The sequence below is a fragment of the Galeopterus variegatus genome, unplaced genomic scaffold (assembly GCF_000696425.1).
Source record: "Galeopterus variegatus unplaced genomic scaffold, G_variegatus-3.0.2 Scaffold1037, whole genome shotgun sequence".
NCBI lineage: Eukaryota > Metazoa > Chordata > Mammalia > Dermoptera > Cynocephalidae > Galeopterus > Galeopterus variegatus.
In genome coordinates this window covers 200,704-212,811 of record NW_007727148.1, presented here as the reverse complement: position 1 = coordinate 212,811, position 12,108 = coordinate 200,704, and the positions used below count along the sequence as shown (strand labels likewise).

At 53.8% G+C, this 12,108-nt stretch overlaps 2 protein-coding genes across 3 annotated transcripts; one reads left to right on the top strand and one right to left on the bottom strand.

Annotated features, from left to right (window-relative positions):
- The first annotated feature begins 690 nt into the window (after positions 1–690).
- Positions 691–1,765, top strand: LOC103591854. The gene is made up of 3 exons (XM_008574394.1): positions 691–780; positions 1,053–1,237; positions 1,379–1,765. The coding sequence occupies exons 1-3, from the start codon at positions 691–693 to the stop codon at positions 1,530–1,532; spliced, it is 429 nt and encodes a 142-aa protein (XP_008572616.1). The 3' UTR covers positions 1,533–1,765.
- Positions 1,766–3,577: 1,812 nt separating this feature from the next.
- On the bottom strand, positions 3,578–6,735 carry PPY (pancreatic polypeptide). 2 transcript variants are annotated; one of them, XM_008574384.1, is made up of 4 exons: positions 6,666–6,735; positions 4,219–4,409; positions 3,898–3,969; positions 3,578–3,726 (listed from the first exon to the last, which is right to left on the bottom strand). In XM_008574384.1, exons 2-4 carry the CDS (start codon positions 4,407–4,409, stop codon positions 3,702–3,704), a joined length of 288 nt encoding a protein of 95 aa, XP_008572606.1. In that variant the 5' UTR covers positions 6,666–6,735; the 3' UTR covers positions 3,578–3,701. The 2 variants fall into 2 exon arrangements, with proteins under 2 accessions (XP_008572606.1, XP_008572607.1); XM_008574385.1 differs by lacking the exon at positions 6,666–6,735 and adding an exon at positions 5,309–5,356.
- Between the last annotated feature and the right edge of the window lie 5,373 nt (positions 6,736–12,108).

Below are 12,108 nucleotides of genomic sequence, written 5' to 3'. Positions count from 1 at the left end.
GAGTTCTTAGGCAGAGATCCTCTGCCGTGCCACTCTGCACCTGCTCAGCGTCATGGTAACGTCTGGGCCCCCTGTCAGCTATGTTCTCCAGGAGCTTGGGGATTGAGGCTGACACCAAGAGCCTCTCCCCAGGCCCATTAAGGGCATGAAGGAGTGAGGCCAGGGCAGTCTCTGTCATTCTGATGGCCAGCACAGGTGCCAGGGCTTCCTATCCCTGCTTGGGGTGGTGGGGATGAGGTTGAGGGGTTCAGGAGCTCTGGGGGTGTGTTTCATGTTTATGGGCATCACGGTCTGTGAATAATGTGTGTGCCTGTGTGCTGCAGGCACAAAATTCTCTGTGCATGGTTGGGTGTGCATGTGGGAATCCCTGGGCTGGAGTTCCTGTGTACAACTGTATTAGCCATCCATTTAACATAGGGTATTTTTGAGCACCTACTAAGCGTCAGGCACTGTTCTAGGTGCTTGTAATACATCAATAGACAAAACAGGCAAAGAGCTCAGCTATTATGGCCTTTACATCGAGGGAGGAGGTGCCACTGGGAAAGGACTCAAAATAAATATAAGTATAGAATATAGTAAGTTAAAAAGTGCAATGGGCAAGATGAGACTGGGTTGCAATTTTAAATAGAGGTGTCAGAGTAGGAACCATTTAGAAGGCGAATTTTGAGCTGATGTCTAAAGGAGCTAGCCATGGGGTGTCTGGAGGAAGTCTTCCAGGCAGAGAGCAGTATGTCCGGCGTTTTTGAGGACCGGCGAGGAGGCGAGAGAGGCTGGAGGGGGGTGAGCAGAGAGTGTGCCGGAGAGGCCGGTGAGGTTAGGGAGCTGACCCACGGCTCCAAACCGTCCTCGCGTGTCCACCTCGGGGCATGCCCACCCGTCCACCTTCGCTTCGGTGCTGTGCGTGCAGCCCCGTGCACGTCCAGGTGTGTGCATCCTCCCTGGGCACCAAGATGTCCCTTGCGGCGCTCGTGCGCCTGTGTATGTCCCCGAGGCAGACCCGCCCCTCTCCGAGCGCCCCGCCCCCCAGCTTACCCGCCTCGCCCCCCCCACAGGCGCCGGCTCCGCGCTGCGCGTGCGCACTGGCCCTGGCGTGCCTCGTGTCGCTGCTGCTGTGGCCCGAGGGCGCCCTGGGGGAGGAACTGCAAGTGCAGCAGTCGTCCAGACCCAGGGTGGCCAACTGGCTGGCCACCTTTGAAAGCCAGATCAACAAGTACGCGAAGAAGCTCTTCCACACCAGGTGGGCCGGCGGAGCGCTCGAGGGAGGGACGGAGGGAGCGGGCGGGGAGGACACGGTCGCCGCCTGGCGCCCCACGCGCGTCGCGGCCGCGAGCTGGCCTCGGGGAGCGGCCCCATGACCGCTGCAGAGACTGTTCCCCAGGCTGAGGAAATCCAAAGACCAGAAGAAAACCGCGAACGCCACGAAACCGCCCCCAGGGAACACCACCAAACCCTCCCCACCGACAGCCACGAAACCCCAGCCGTTGATTGTCGTGGAGCCCCGACCCCCGACCTCCTCCCGGGGCCCCAGGTAGGAGGGCTTGGACACTGCTGCTGGGAACTGGAGGCAGCTGGGGACAGCGAGAGGAAGCTCGGGGTGGGGGCTTGGGGAAGATACCGGGACCCCCTGGACTTCCTTCTCCAGGCTGGGCTTTGGCCTCCGGACGCCTGACCCGGGTGTCGCTGTCCCCCTGCCTCTTTATATTGTGAGAGGGAACTCAACTCCCCACCCCCAGAGTGAGAACAATAAAGAGAAACACAATCTCTATTGCTTCTGTGACTTCTGTGGGCTGGGGCAGAGAGGGACGTGTCCTTCAAGGAGGAAAGGGGACCCTGGAGCTCCTGCTGTGGGAGAAAAAGACCTCAGCTGCAGGGTCCTCCCGCAACCCATCCGCTTTCCCCCACCTCACCCACGTACTGAGGGAGAGCAGAGGTGAGAGAAGCCTGTCCCAGCAGCCTCAAAGGCAGACCCTCCTCCCCAAGCTTCTACACAGAATGGGGCAGCTTCGGATGCCAGCCTGGGCTGTCGGTGTCGGCACGGGAACAAGCAGAGGGGCCTTTGTCTGCCCGTCAGTGTGCAGATCATAGGGGCCATCTTTGCCTCTGGCTGTGAGCTGAGCAGGGGAAGGGGAGGGGCCTAGCCTGGGCCTGTCCCTGAGAAGCTGGATGTGGTGGCGCTCTCCTCTGGGGACCTGTGGCCATCAGAGAGGCCTTGGCACGGGCAGAGGCTCCTCCCATGATCCAATTCTGACACCCAGGTATGTCTCAAGCAGGGTCCAAATTCCCACCCCGGGAAGTGTCTACACCTCTTCCCACTCGGAACCCATCCCCTTAGCTGCCAGAGAAAATGCTGGGACTTCAGGTTCCATCATCCGAACTCAAACTCTGTTCTACTGGAACCAGCCCCCCATCCAGACACCCCTTGGATTTAAGAATCAATAAGAGCCAGTGTTGGCCTAGCAGCTGCGACCTCTAGAAGCCTTTTATCTTTTAGGGCCTGGTTCCACTTCACTCATTTGCACGCAGCAGGTGGAGCCAAGACATGAGGGGAAATGCGATCATGGTGTCATTGCCATGGGGTCAGTGCAAGGTGCTGGGCCCAAGAAAGTGGACCCCTCATCCACCAGACCCACAAGCCCCATCCCTTCAGGCTGAGCACATGGGGGAAGCAGGAGAAGCCACTCTGGGAACCAGAAAGCTTCTAATTCTCTCACTTCTCCCTGTCCCCCGTGACTGTCCCTTATCCACAGGTGCTCCTGACCCGGAGAAAGGGGAGAGAGACAAGGCCACTCCCTCCCACCTTACACACACATGCACACACCGCCCCATCCGCACCTACTCAGGGTGCTGAGAAGGGCAAAGGCAGGACAGGCCAGGGGACTCCTCAGGGCAGGCCTCCTGGGGCAGGATCCGGGTCCTTGCCCTCCCACGGCTGGAGTGTGGAATTCACAGCTTGGATTCATGGAGGTGGCTGGAACTGTCAGCTACCTAACCTCCTCTCCAGAAGGCCGTGTACCCCGTGTGGCCTCTCCTCCTGCAGAGGCTTGAATATCTCCTGTGTCCAGGAGTTCTCTACCTCTCAGGACAGCCCCTTCTCTCAACATTTCTGGAGAGCAGCTCAGGCCACCCAATATAGCCAGTGACTGCCTTAGTGCCAGAGTTATTCCTCTGGGCCAGGCTGTGGCCACATGCCAAGGATGCTTTAGTGTAAATAGTGCTTCACCTGCTGCCTAGGGCATAGGAAAGCATTGGTGGAAGGTACGTTAGGGGCAGGGTTGTCATCACATCCATGATCAAGTAGGGCTAGAGGTGCTGAGATGGGAAGATTCAACCTCCAGACTGCAGTTTAACTGATATGCTGAATGACCTTCGGGGAGTCCCTGCCTCCCTCTGGGCCACAACTTGTCCCTCTATGAAGAGAGGCTGAACTGAGTGGCTCTGATGAGCCTACAGACATTCTGGATCACTTATAACAGCCCCCTTTCCCCTGCTCCTCCTCACTGCCTTCCTCCTTTCTCTCCTGTGCATGTGGCCTGCTCCTGCCCACACCAGGGGTCCACAGAGACACAGAGAGAGGCTATGACTTTGACTTGCTTTATTTAGCCTGTGTGGGAGTAGAGAGTAAGCTTTGGCCAGAGCCAAGGGTGTGGAGGGGAGAGCTGGGCTGGCACTGCACATGGAGCCATAGGAAGCAGGAGGTGACATTACAAGTCCATCGGGCTGAGCTCCCTGTGTGGAGAAGGCAGAACATGGCAGAGCCCTTGGGAGACCCTAGGCCAGCTGTGGGCCCCTGTTCTCTCTCCCCCACCCTGCCCCCATGTCTTTTCAGGCCCTGATTCAGCCCCCCTCTGCATTTCAGCCCCAGGGAGCTGGACAAACAGGGCAGAGAATCAAACCCACCTGGGAGCAGCTGCATGAGGGGAGCCCCATTCCAAGAATTCCAGGGTGTCCTCTTTGTCTCTTTTCCCATACCTGTGGGAGAAGAGGCAGCTGGGGCAAGCACTGTGCCCAGGTGCCAGCTCACCTGCCTCATACCTACCCTTAGGCACCATCCTCCTCTGGGCCCCAGGGGCACAGGCCTGGTCAGTAGAGATGCCCTGTTTTCCCAAGAGCAGGCATGAAGGGGCCAGGTCTGAGGATGGGGTTGGGGCTGTGGCCAAGAATGCGGAGTGAGCCCAGGGTCCCGGGACTGGGATCTCCCTCCCTCTCTCCCGCACATACCTAGGCCTGGTCAGCATGTTGATGTATCTGCGGAGCTCAGCCACGTACTGAGCCATCTGCTCTGGAGTGGCATTGTCCCCTGGGTATACTGGCTCCAGTGGGGCTCCACAGGCACCAAGCAGTGGCTGCAGCAACAGAGCCACACAAGTGGACAGGAGCAGCAGGAAGAGGCAGCGGTGTGCGGCAGCCATCTGAGGAGCAAGGAGTGGGAGATGCATGCAGAAGAAGCCCAGCCTGTAGATCCTCCTATGACCAGGAAGCAGGGCCCACCTGCCTGGCCCCTTAGCCTGTCACCCATTTCTCCAAGCCTGCGGGTGCCACTCGGAGCAAGCCACCTGACCTCCTAGATACCACCCTGGAGAGCACAGACAGCCCTCCTTGTGAGCAGCCCAGCAGCCGGAGCTCAGCCAGGGCCTTGGCAAGGTAAAAAAGTTGGCAGAGAAGACGGAGACATGGGGGCTGGAGCACAGGGCTCAGGACATCCAAGGCCTGATGGCTCTGGCGGGAGTTCAAGGGAAGGGGCTGGTGGGAAGTAGGAAACTTCCAGCTCACCCACAGGGTGAGGGAACACACAATGAACTTGTGAAGCAAAGGACAGAATCCGTGGCCTTGTGGGTCTGGCCCTCCCTGCAGGGATAGAGACACAGATACAGGACCTGCAGACACTATTGCCCATGTCGCCCTGGACACAGGCACACACACAGGACCCCAATCACTCAGAAGGTTGCAATCACACGTTCGTGTTCACACACACACATGCACAGTCAGCAGTCCTCTCTTTCAGTGTGACAGGTTTGCCCAGCTGCAGAGCGAGACCCAACAAGACCTTAGGCCTCTCAAGGCCCCAGCTCTGCAGAGCACCAACTCTTTCCCTCCATCCCAGGCCCAGCCGCGAGGAGCCCCCAGACCCCAGGTCAGGCTGAGCCCTCTTACCCTGAGTCCTGAGCAAGCGGATGCTGGACCAAACAGGCACCTGCCTCAAGCCAGATGGGTGCTCCTTTATAGTCCTCGGCCCCCCAGAGTCCCCGCCTCCTGTCAGCCTCTCTCACTCCCCAGCCCTCACCCCCTCCTCCCACCGTCTCCCTGGTACCTGCAATGCCAGCACTGGGGCTAAGGACAGGAGGGGGACGGGAGTGTCATGGGTGCCAGACTAGCAGCATAACAGACAAAACTGGACCACAATAAAACTCTCCTGTGAGCCCCCATCCATGGCACTTCTTTCCTTGGGCACTGGAGCAGGCTTGATTCAAGAAGGGCTCTGGGACTTCAGGGTAACTGAAAAAGGTCTGGTCACTGGCCTTGACACAGCCCCGCCACCCAAGGACCAATCCAGATCATCAAGCGGATTCCCTCAGGGCAGAAGATTGAGGCTGCAGCTCCAAGACTGCAGGGAGGAAGGATGGAATCTTAGGCCTTCTTTTCCAGTTTGCTACTAGAGCAAGGTGGGAACAGGGAAAGGGCCTCAGGTTCTTAGGCACTGTGCAAGAGAGCAGGGACCCGGGCGTGGAGAAACACATTTGGTGGGTGCATAGGACGCAGAATGAGAACTGATGTGCCTGGGTTCAGGGGAAACGGGGGGTGCCAATTTCTGGTAGCCTTTTCTCCTCCCACCCCAGAGCTCCCATTCCAGGGGAGTGATAAAAACCAGCATCATTTGTAAAGCCTCAAATTTTCCAAAGTGCTCCCAGCTCAATCCCCTCCCTGAATCCCCACAAGAACCCATTTCATAGATTCAGAAACTGAAATCTGCTCAGAGACGTAACTGGCCCCAGAACACATAGCTAGTCAGTGGGAGATCCAGAGTTTGAAACAAAGTCCACCTCCAAAACCTGGACTCTTTTTTAATAAATGGAGCTATCAAAGTCTTGCTATAACTTCCCACTTTTTGGCTGAGAAACCTGAGGCTTACAGAGATGGCGACACTTGCTCAAGATCTCAAGCTGCCTAGGTCTCAAATTTTGGCATAACCAAAATTCTCAACCCCACTAATCCCACCCTCCAGAAGCCTCAGACTCCTTCCCTTGTTCAGCGTCCCTCCGCCCAACTCAGGCCAAGGAGCAATAACTAGCTGTGTCTGAATGACACCTTGATGCCTGAGTACGAAGCAAAGGACCTCTCACCCCTGAGGTTCTTCTGTCCCAGATCAAGACACCAAGAAGTATGCGGGGTGTGTGTTGTGGGGGGTGGAGAGGGGAGGACTGGAGGTGACACCCCCAGGATCTGGCAGGGTGTGCATAGAGGTCAGACAGGCCTGGCTCCAAATCCTGGCTCTGCCATCGGCTAGCTGTGTGAGCCTGGGAAAGTAATTCCTTTAGCCTCTCTGTGAAATGGGGCTTAAGGTACAGAAGATAAAAGAAGGACCAGTAAACTCCAGTGTTCTGCCTTGTTCCTCTCAGTTCTGATTTCCAGTAATAAAAACAATATTGCTTCACCAGACAATAACTTACATTCCACAAACAAAGGAGGTCGTTCTGTGTCAACAAGCCCAGGCCTGTTGATTTTCCACCTTCCCTTCCACGCCACGGGTGGTGAACCAAGGGCGGGTCTCAGGCGGCCTCTGCTTTGGCCGGTGGAGGCTGCAGCTGCCACCAGGGGGCGCCGGGCTCCAGCCCTAGTTCCAAGGCTCTGGGCTCCCACAGGACCGTAGCCTGATGGGACTTGCTCGAGCCACGATCCACAGGAGGACGCAGCTCCACGAGACACATGGTGGATCTGGGGGTTGACTCAGGTGCCGGGGTCATTTAAAGTTCTGTCTTGTCTCACCTTTGTCAATGCCTGAGAAATAAGGGTTCTCCACAAATGTCAACCAAACTTACAGATTTCATTTTTCTTCTTTGCGAACAGCAGATTCCTTTTCTGGGTCCTCACAGAGAAGCTGTGACGATTAAGGAGGAAGAGGTAGCGGATGTGCTTTCAAAACCGTGTGCTGGCCACGTCCAGAAGGGAGAGACGGTTCTCACCCATCTCCTACGTTCCCACAGTGTTCGCATGATCCCTGCTCAGAGAAGGCACCTGTCACTGACCTGCAGATGCACCAAATGAAGACGGTGGTGGTCTCTCTCCCCCCCACCCAATGCTATGCCCCCTGGGAGGCATAGGATAATGAGACTAGGATAGGAACACCCGAGAAACACCTCGATCACAGGGTGAATGGAGGCAGGTGAAGGAGCAAAGGGAATGGGGTCACCACATACATGCCTACGAGGGCAGGACTTTGGCCAGCACCGCGTCCTCCATCCCCGGCTCCCGACCCGGCTTTCTAAACTCAGTCCCTGCTGCTTTCAGTTAACCGACCAATGTGCAGTAGTTTATCGCACTTCTGTCTGGTCTTTGCACCAGGCAGCCACCTTGGGGGTGGACATGAAGAAGCAAGGGTTCTGCAAGGAGCTCAAAGCCCAGGAGGAGCCGAAGGATGGGTTTTTTGAAAGATGAGGATACTGAAGTTCAGAAAGAGGAAGGAGCAGGCAGTGGTCACCCAGTGAGCCGGCAGCCATCCCTCACCCAGGACTATACTCTAGAACCTTCCTCACAGGTCAGCTTATTTGCGCTCCTTTGCTACCTTGTGAGGGAGGCAGGAATTACTCTTCCCACTTATTAGATGGGGAAACTGAGGCTCAGCAAGGTAGTTGATGTTGCCTGAGGTCACATGTGAGTCAGGAGTGGTCTGGACTTAAATCCAGGTCCATATAGTTCCAGGTCCTGTGCTCTATCCCTGTTTCCAGGACACCACTGCTGGCCAGAGCCTGGCTCAACTCTTAGGCCGATGTCTTATTCCCAAATTGGGTGGCAGCAGCAAAGGGGTGGAAGATGGGGAATGGCTGTCCCTAGATGCCAGGACATATCCCCTGGAGAAATCCTTGGGCTGAGAATAGCTGTGACACCTACATACACACCTTTACCTCCTTATCCCACCTCCTCAGGGCCAACTCAGGCCCAACTGGGGGCTCAGGCCACTAATTTGGAGCCTAGACCCTGCCTCTACTTCCCTCTGCCCTGTGAGGACTCCATCTGCCTCCGGGCCTCCTGAAGGCACAGGAGCGTTCAGTATTTCTCCCTTCCTGCCCCCAATGCTTGCAAAAGCAAATCCTACAACTGCCACTCCAAATTTTTCCTAAAGAGGAAGGCTTCTTTCATGCTGAAACTAAGCCAATCCACATAATAAAGTATTGAGGGTGGGGTGGGGGAGGAAGTGAACAGGAAGGAAAGAAAACCATAGGGGCTGGGTTCTGCAGAAGAGAAGGAATTTTTCCCTTGGGGTAGTTGGAGGGGAGAGATGCCAGAGCAGCTTTGGGGTAGGTAAGAAGTGAGCCAGAGGGTGAAGGAGAGCAAGGCGGATTATTTTATTTTATTTTATTTATTTTTTTATTTTAAAAGATGACCAGTAAGGGGATCTTAACTTGGTATTGTCAGCACCACGCTCTCCCAAGTGAGCTAACCAGCCATTCCTCTATAGGGATCTGAACCCGTGGCCTTGGTGTTACCAGCACCACACTCTCCCCAGTAGCCACGGATGAAGGAGAGCAAGGCGGATTATTTTATTTTATTTTATTTTATTTTATTTATTTTTTTATTTTAAAAGATGACCGGTAAGGGGATCTTAACTTGGTATTGTCAGCACCACCCTCTCCCAAGTGAGCTAACCAGCCATTCCTGTATAGGGATCTGAACCCGTGGCCTTGGTGTTACCAGCACCACACTCTCCCCAGTAGCCACGGGCTGGCCCGGCAAGGGGGATTTTAATAAGCATTACTGTCGACCTTGGGTTTTATATGTGTGATGTTCCTTGAGGAATGGGAGTCACAAGTGGAAGTGTTTTTAATTGATTTGGGTTGTGGAGGTGTTTTTCTTTAATGCAATGCCACTTGGAACCTGAGCCCCATGGGATCCTAGGTTTATAAGGGATACACATGGGCCAGGCTATGTCGGGCTGAAACAGGCTGTAGGCTCAGCTCTACCACTCACTAGCTCTGCCATTCACTAGTTGTGTGACCTTTGGCAATTTACATAATCTCTCTAAGCCTTAAAGCAGTTAACTACTAGGTCCTGTTGAACCAGTGCAGAAATGAATGCAGTGAAATGAAATGACTAGGCCAAAGTCACAGCCAATTAATGGAGAGACGGGGACTCAAATGCAGGTCTTCTGTCTCTGTAGCCACTGCACCACCTGTGAGATCCCAGCCCTTAGAGGGGCTCATGCTGTGGCCTAGACCTGTGTAAGGCTTGGATTCGGGCTACAGATAGACTCAGGGAAGAGCAGGAAGTTGTCCAGAGGTAATGACTAATGAGGTGGCCTTGAAGGCTAGTGGGGGGTTGCTATTTCACAGAAGCAAGGATGTCACAGTGGGACTGAGCAGTTTAGGGGTGCACATTGAGCAATGGTAGGAGATGCCACCAGAGGAGAAAGGGGTGTGTTATGAAGAGCCTTGAGTTTCTGGCAGAAGAGGTTAGACTTAATTTTGATAGAATCAGAACTGGCTTTCAGCTCTCTCACCTCTGTCCCCAACTATATGTCCCGCAAGCTTCCTCCCTTTCTAGGCCTTGAGATTCCCGTCCGTTCAGTGAAGAGAGAGGGCTAAATGATTTCTAGGTGAAGTTCGGAGGAGATCATGCTTGTAACAGATAATGCTAGTTGCCCAAATGTCCACTCTCTCCTTCCATCATAAAAGAGCTTGAGGTGGGCACATGGCCACTCAGCTGAAGACATCTCCTAGGTTGTCCTTGCAGCTAGGTGGGGCCATGTCACTAAGTTTTAACCAATGGGATGAGAGTTGAAGCAATTGGACCTATTCTGTTTTTAGGAGTACATGTGCCCTCCTGTGGCAGATTATATTTTCCAAAGATGACCACAAAAGTACCTTCTCTCATTGTAGTTCTACAATGGGTCCTGCGTCCCCTCTTCTTGAATCTGGGTTGACTTGTGACTGCTTTGACTGGTAGAGTATGGTGGATGATGCTGTGTGAGGCTTCTGAGGCTAGGTCATAAAACACGATTGCTATGGGTTGAATTGTGTCCCCCGAAATTCCTATGTTGAAGTCCTAACCTCCAGTACTTCAGTATGTGGCCTTATTTGGAAATAGGGTCATTGTAGATGTAATTAGTTAAGATGAGGTGATACGAGAGTATGGAGAGCCTCTAATCCAATATGACTGGTGTCCTTATAAAAAGGGGAAATTTGGACACAGAAACAGACATGCGCAGAGGGAAGACAATGTGAAGATACACAGGGAGAAGTTGCCCATCTTCAAGCCAAAGAGAGAGGCCTGGAACAGATCCTTCCCCTACAGCCCTCAGAAGGAGCCTGCCCTGCTGACACCTTGATTTCAGACTTCTAGCCTCCAGAATGGTTCCTTAAAGCACCCTGTTAGTGGTACTTTGTTAGGGCAGCCCTAGCAAACTAATCCACAGTGCAACCTCCACATGTTTCTCTTGGAATGCTCACTCTGGGGGGAGCCAGCTACTGTGCAAGTTCAACTACCCCAAGAACATCGTGCTGGAGAAGCCACATGTAGATACTATGGTTAACAACCCACCAATAGCCAGCACCACCTGCCAGATGTGCAAGTGAGCCTTCTTAGGTATCGGCTCAGTGGAGCTTTCTGGCAGCTGCAGCCCCAGCCAACCTCTGGCTGTAACTGCATGACAGACCCCAAGTAAGAACCACCTAGGCAGGCGCTTCTCGGTCCTGACCTACAAAATCACGTGTGCCATACAGTGATTGTTTTAAGCTGCTGAATTTTAGGGTAACTTGTTAATATAGTAACCAGAACACAGTCCTGACCTACAAAGTCACATGTGCCGTACAGTGATTGTTTTAAGCTGCTGAATTTTAGGGTAACTTGTTAATATAGTAACCAGAACACCTACCTTTCCCCTTCCCTCCCCACCACTGGCTGGCACACAGATGGGGAGAGGGTAGGCCATCTTCAATCCTGTACATGAGGGCTTGGAAGCCACAAAATAGGAGCCTGGGCTCTTGGATGCCCTTGTGGAGCAGAGCTGCCAACTCCCCAGATTCCACTCACATTTTATGTAAGAGAAATAAACTTCCATCTTGTGAAAGCCACTGTTAATTCCATCTGTTTTTTTTTTTTAAGTCAAACCAATGTCCTAGCAATATGACGTGTATAAAACACATACCTCAATGCTTTTTTTAAAAGGTAGAAATTGCTATTGTCATCATTATTATTACATCTAAGTTTCCCTCTGGCTCTAACATTGGTTGAGTCTGATCAGCAGTGGATTGACCTGCTCAACAGTCCTCAAGGTGACCATAAGGTGAACCCCTGTCACTGGTGGTCAACCACACAGCAGAAATTGTCAGTGGCCATGCGTAATTCTTACCAGATTTCTCTTCCACTAGCCTCAAACTGACCACAGCTCTCCCCGGCAAACAAACGTACAGAGGACCATGGACACCAAGACACAGACACATTTTCCCACTCCTCACCACACAATGAACCAAAGCTCCAGGCAGTCGCTGCATGCTCCCATCCCACGTGTCCTGCTGCAGGGGACATGGAATTGGGAGAGAGAAGATGGGGGCAAAATAGGATGGGATGATGAGTGGGAAGAGGGAGCCAGAAAAACTAACTCCACTCTGAGAAATCAGGAGCAGCTTCTGGGAGGAGGTGACCACTATGCCAAAGGCATTTTCCAGGCTGAAGAGAGGGAAAGAGTCTACAAGTGGGAAGAGTGGCCTGGACAAAGGTACACAGCATCGGAATCCACATAGCCCATGACATACACCAGCCCCTGGACCAGCCTTGTGTCCCTCACCCTCTGACACTACCTCAAAGAAGGCTGGAGGACAGCAAAGGGGATGGTGGGTATCAGAGCCCCGTGGGCCCCTAGAACAGGTTGTGTCTGAGCAGGGGCATCCCCTGCAGCTA

What these genes read in the sequence shown, in the direction of transcription:
- LOC103591854 (XM_008574394.1), top strand. Translation starts at nt 691, where the DNA reads ATGGGGTGTCTGGAGGAAGTCTTCCAGGCAGAGAGCAGTATGTCCGGC. An exon ending in GCGAGAGAGGCTGGAGGGGG is followed by an intron (nt 781 to 1,052) that starts GTGAGCAGAGAG and finishes CCCCCCCCACAG; the next exon opens with GCGCCGGCTCCGCGCTGCGC. An exon ending in AAGAAGCTCTTCCACACCAG is followed by an intron (nt 1,238 to 1,378) that starts GTGGGCCGGCGG and finishes ACTGTTCCCCAG; the next exon opens with GCTGAGGAAATCCAAAGACC.
- PPY (XM_008574384.1), bottom strand. Translation starts at nt 4,409, where the DNA reads ATGGCTGCCGCACACCGCTGCCTCTTCCTGCTGCTCCTGTCCACTTGT. An exon ending in AACATGCTGACCAGGCCTAG is followed by an intron (nt 3,970 to 4,218) that starts GTATGTGCGGGA and finishes CTTCTCCCACAG; the next exon opens with GTATGGGAAAAGAGACAAAG. An exon ending in CCTCATGCAGCTGCTCCCAG is followed by an intron (nt 3,727 to 3,897) that starts GTGGGTTTGATT and finishes TTCTCCACACAG; the next exon opens with GGAGCTCAGCCCGATGGACT.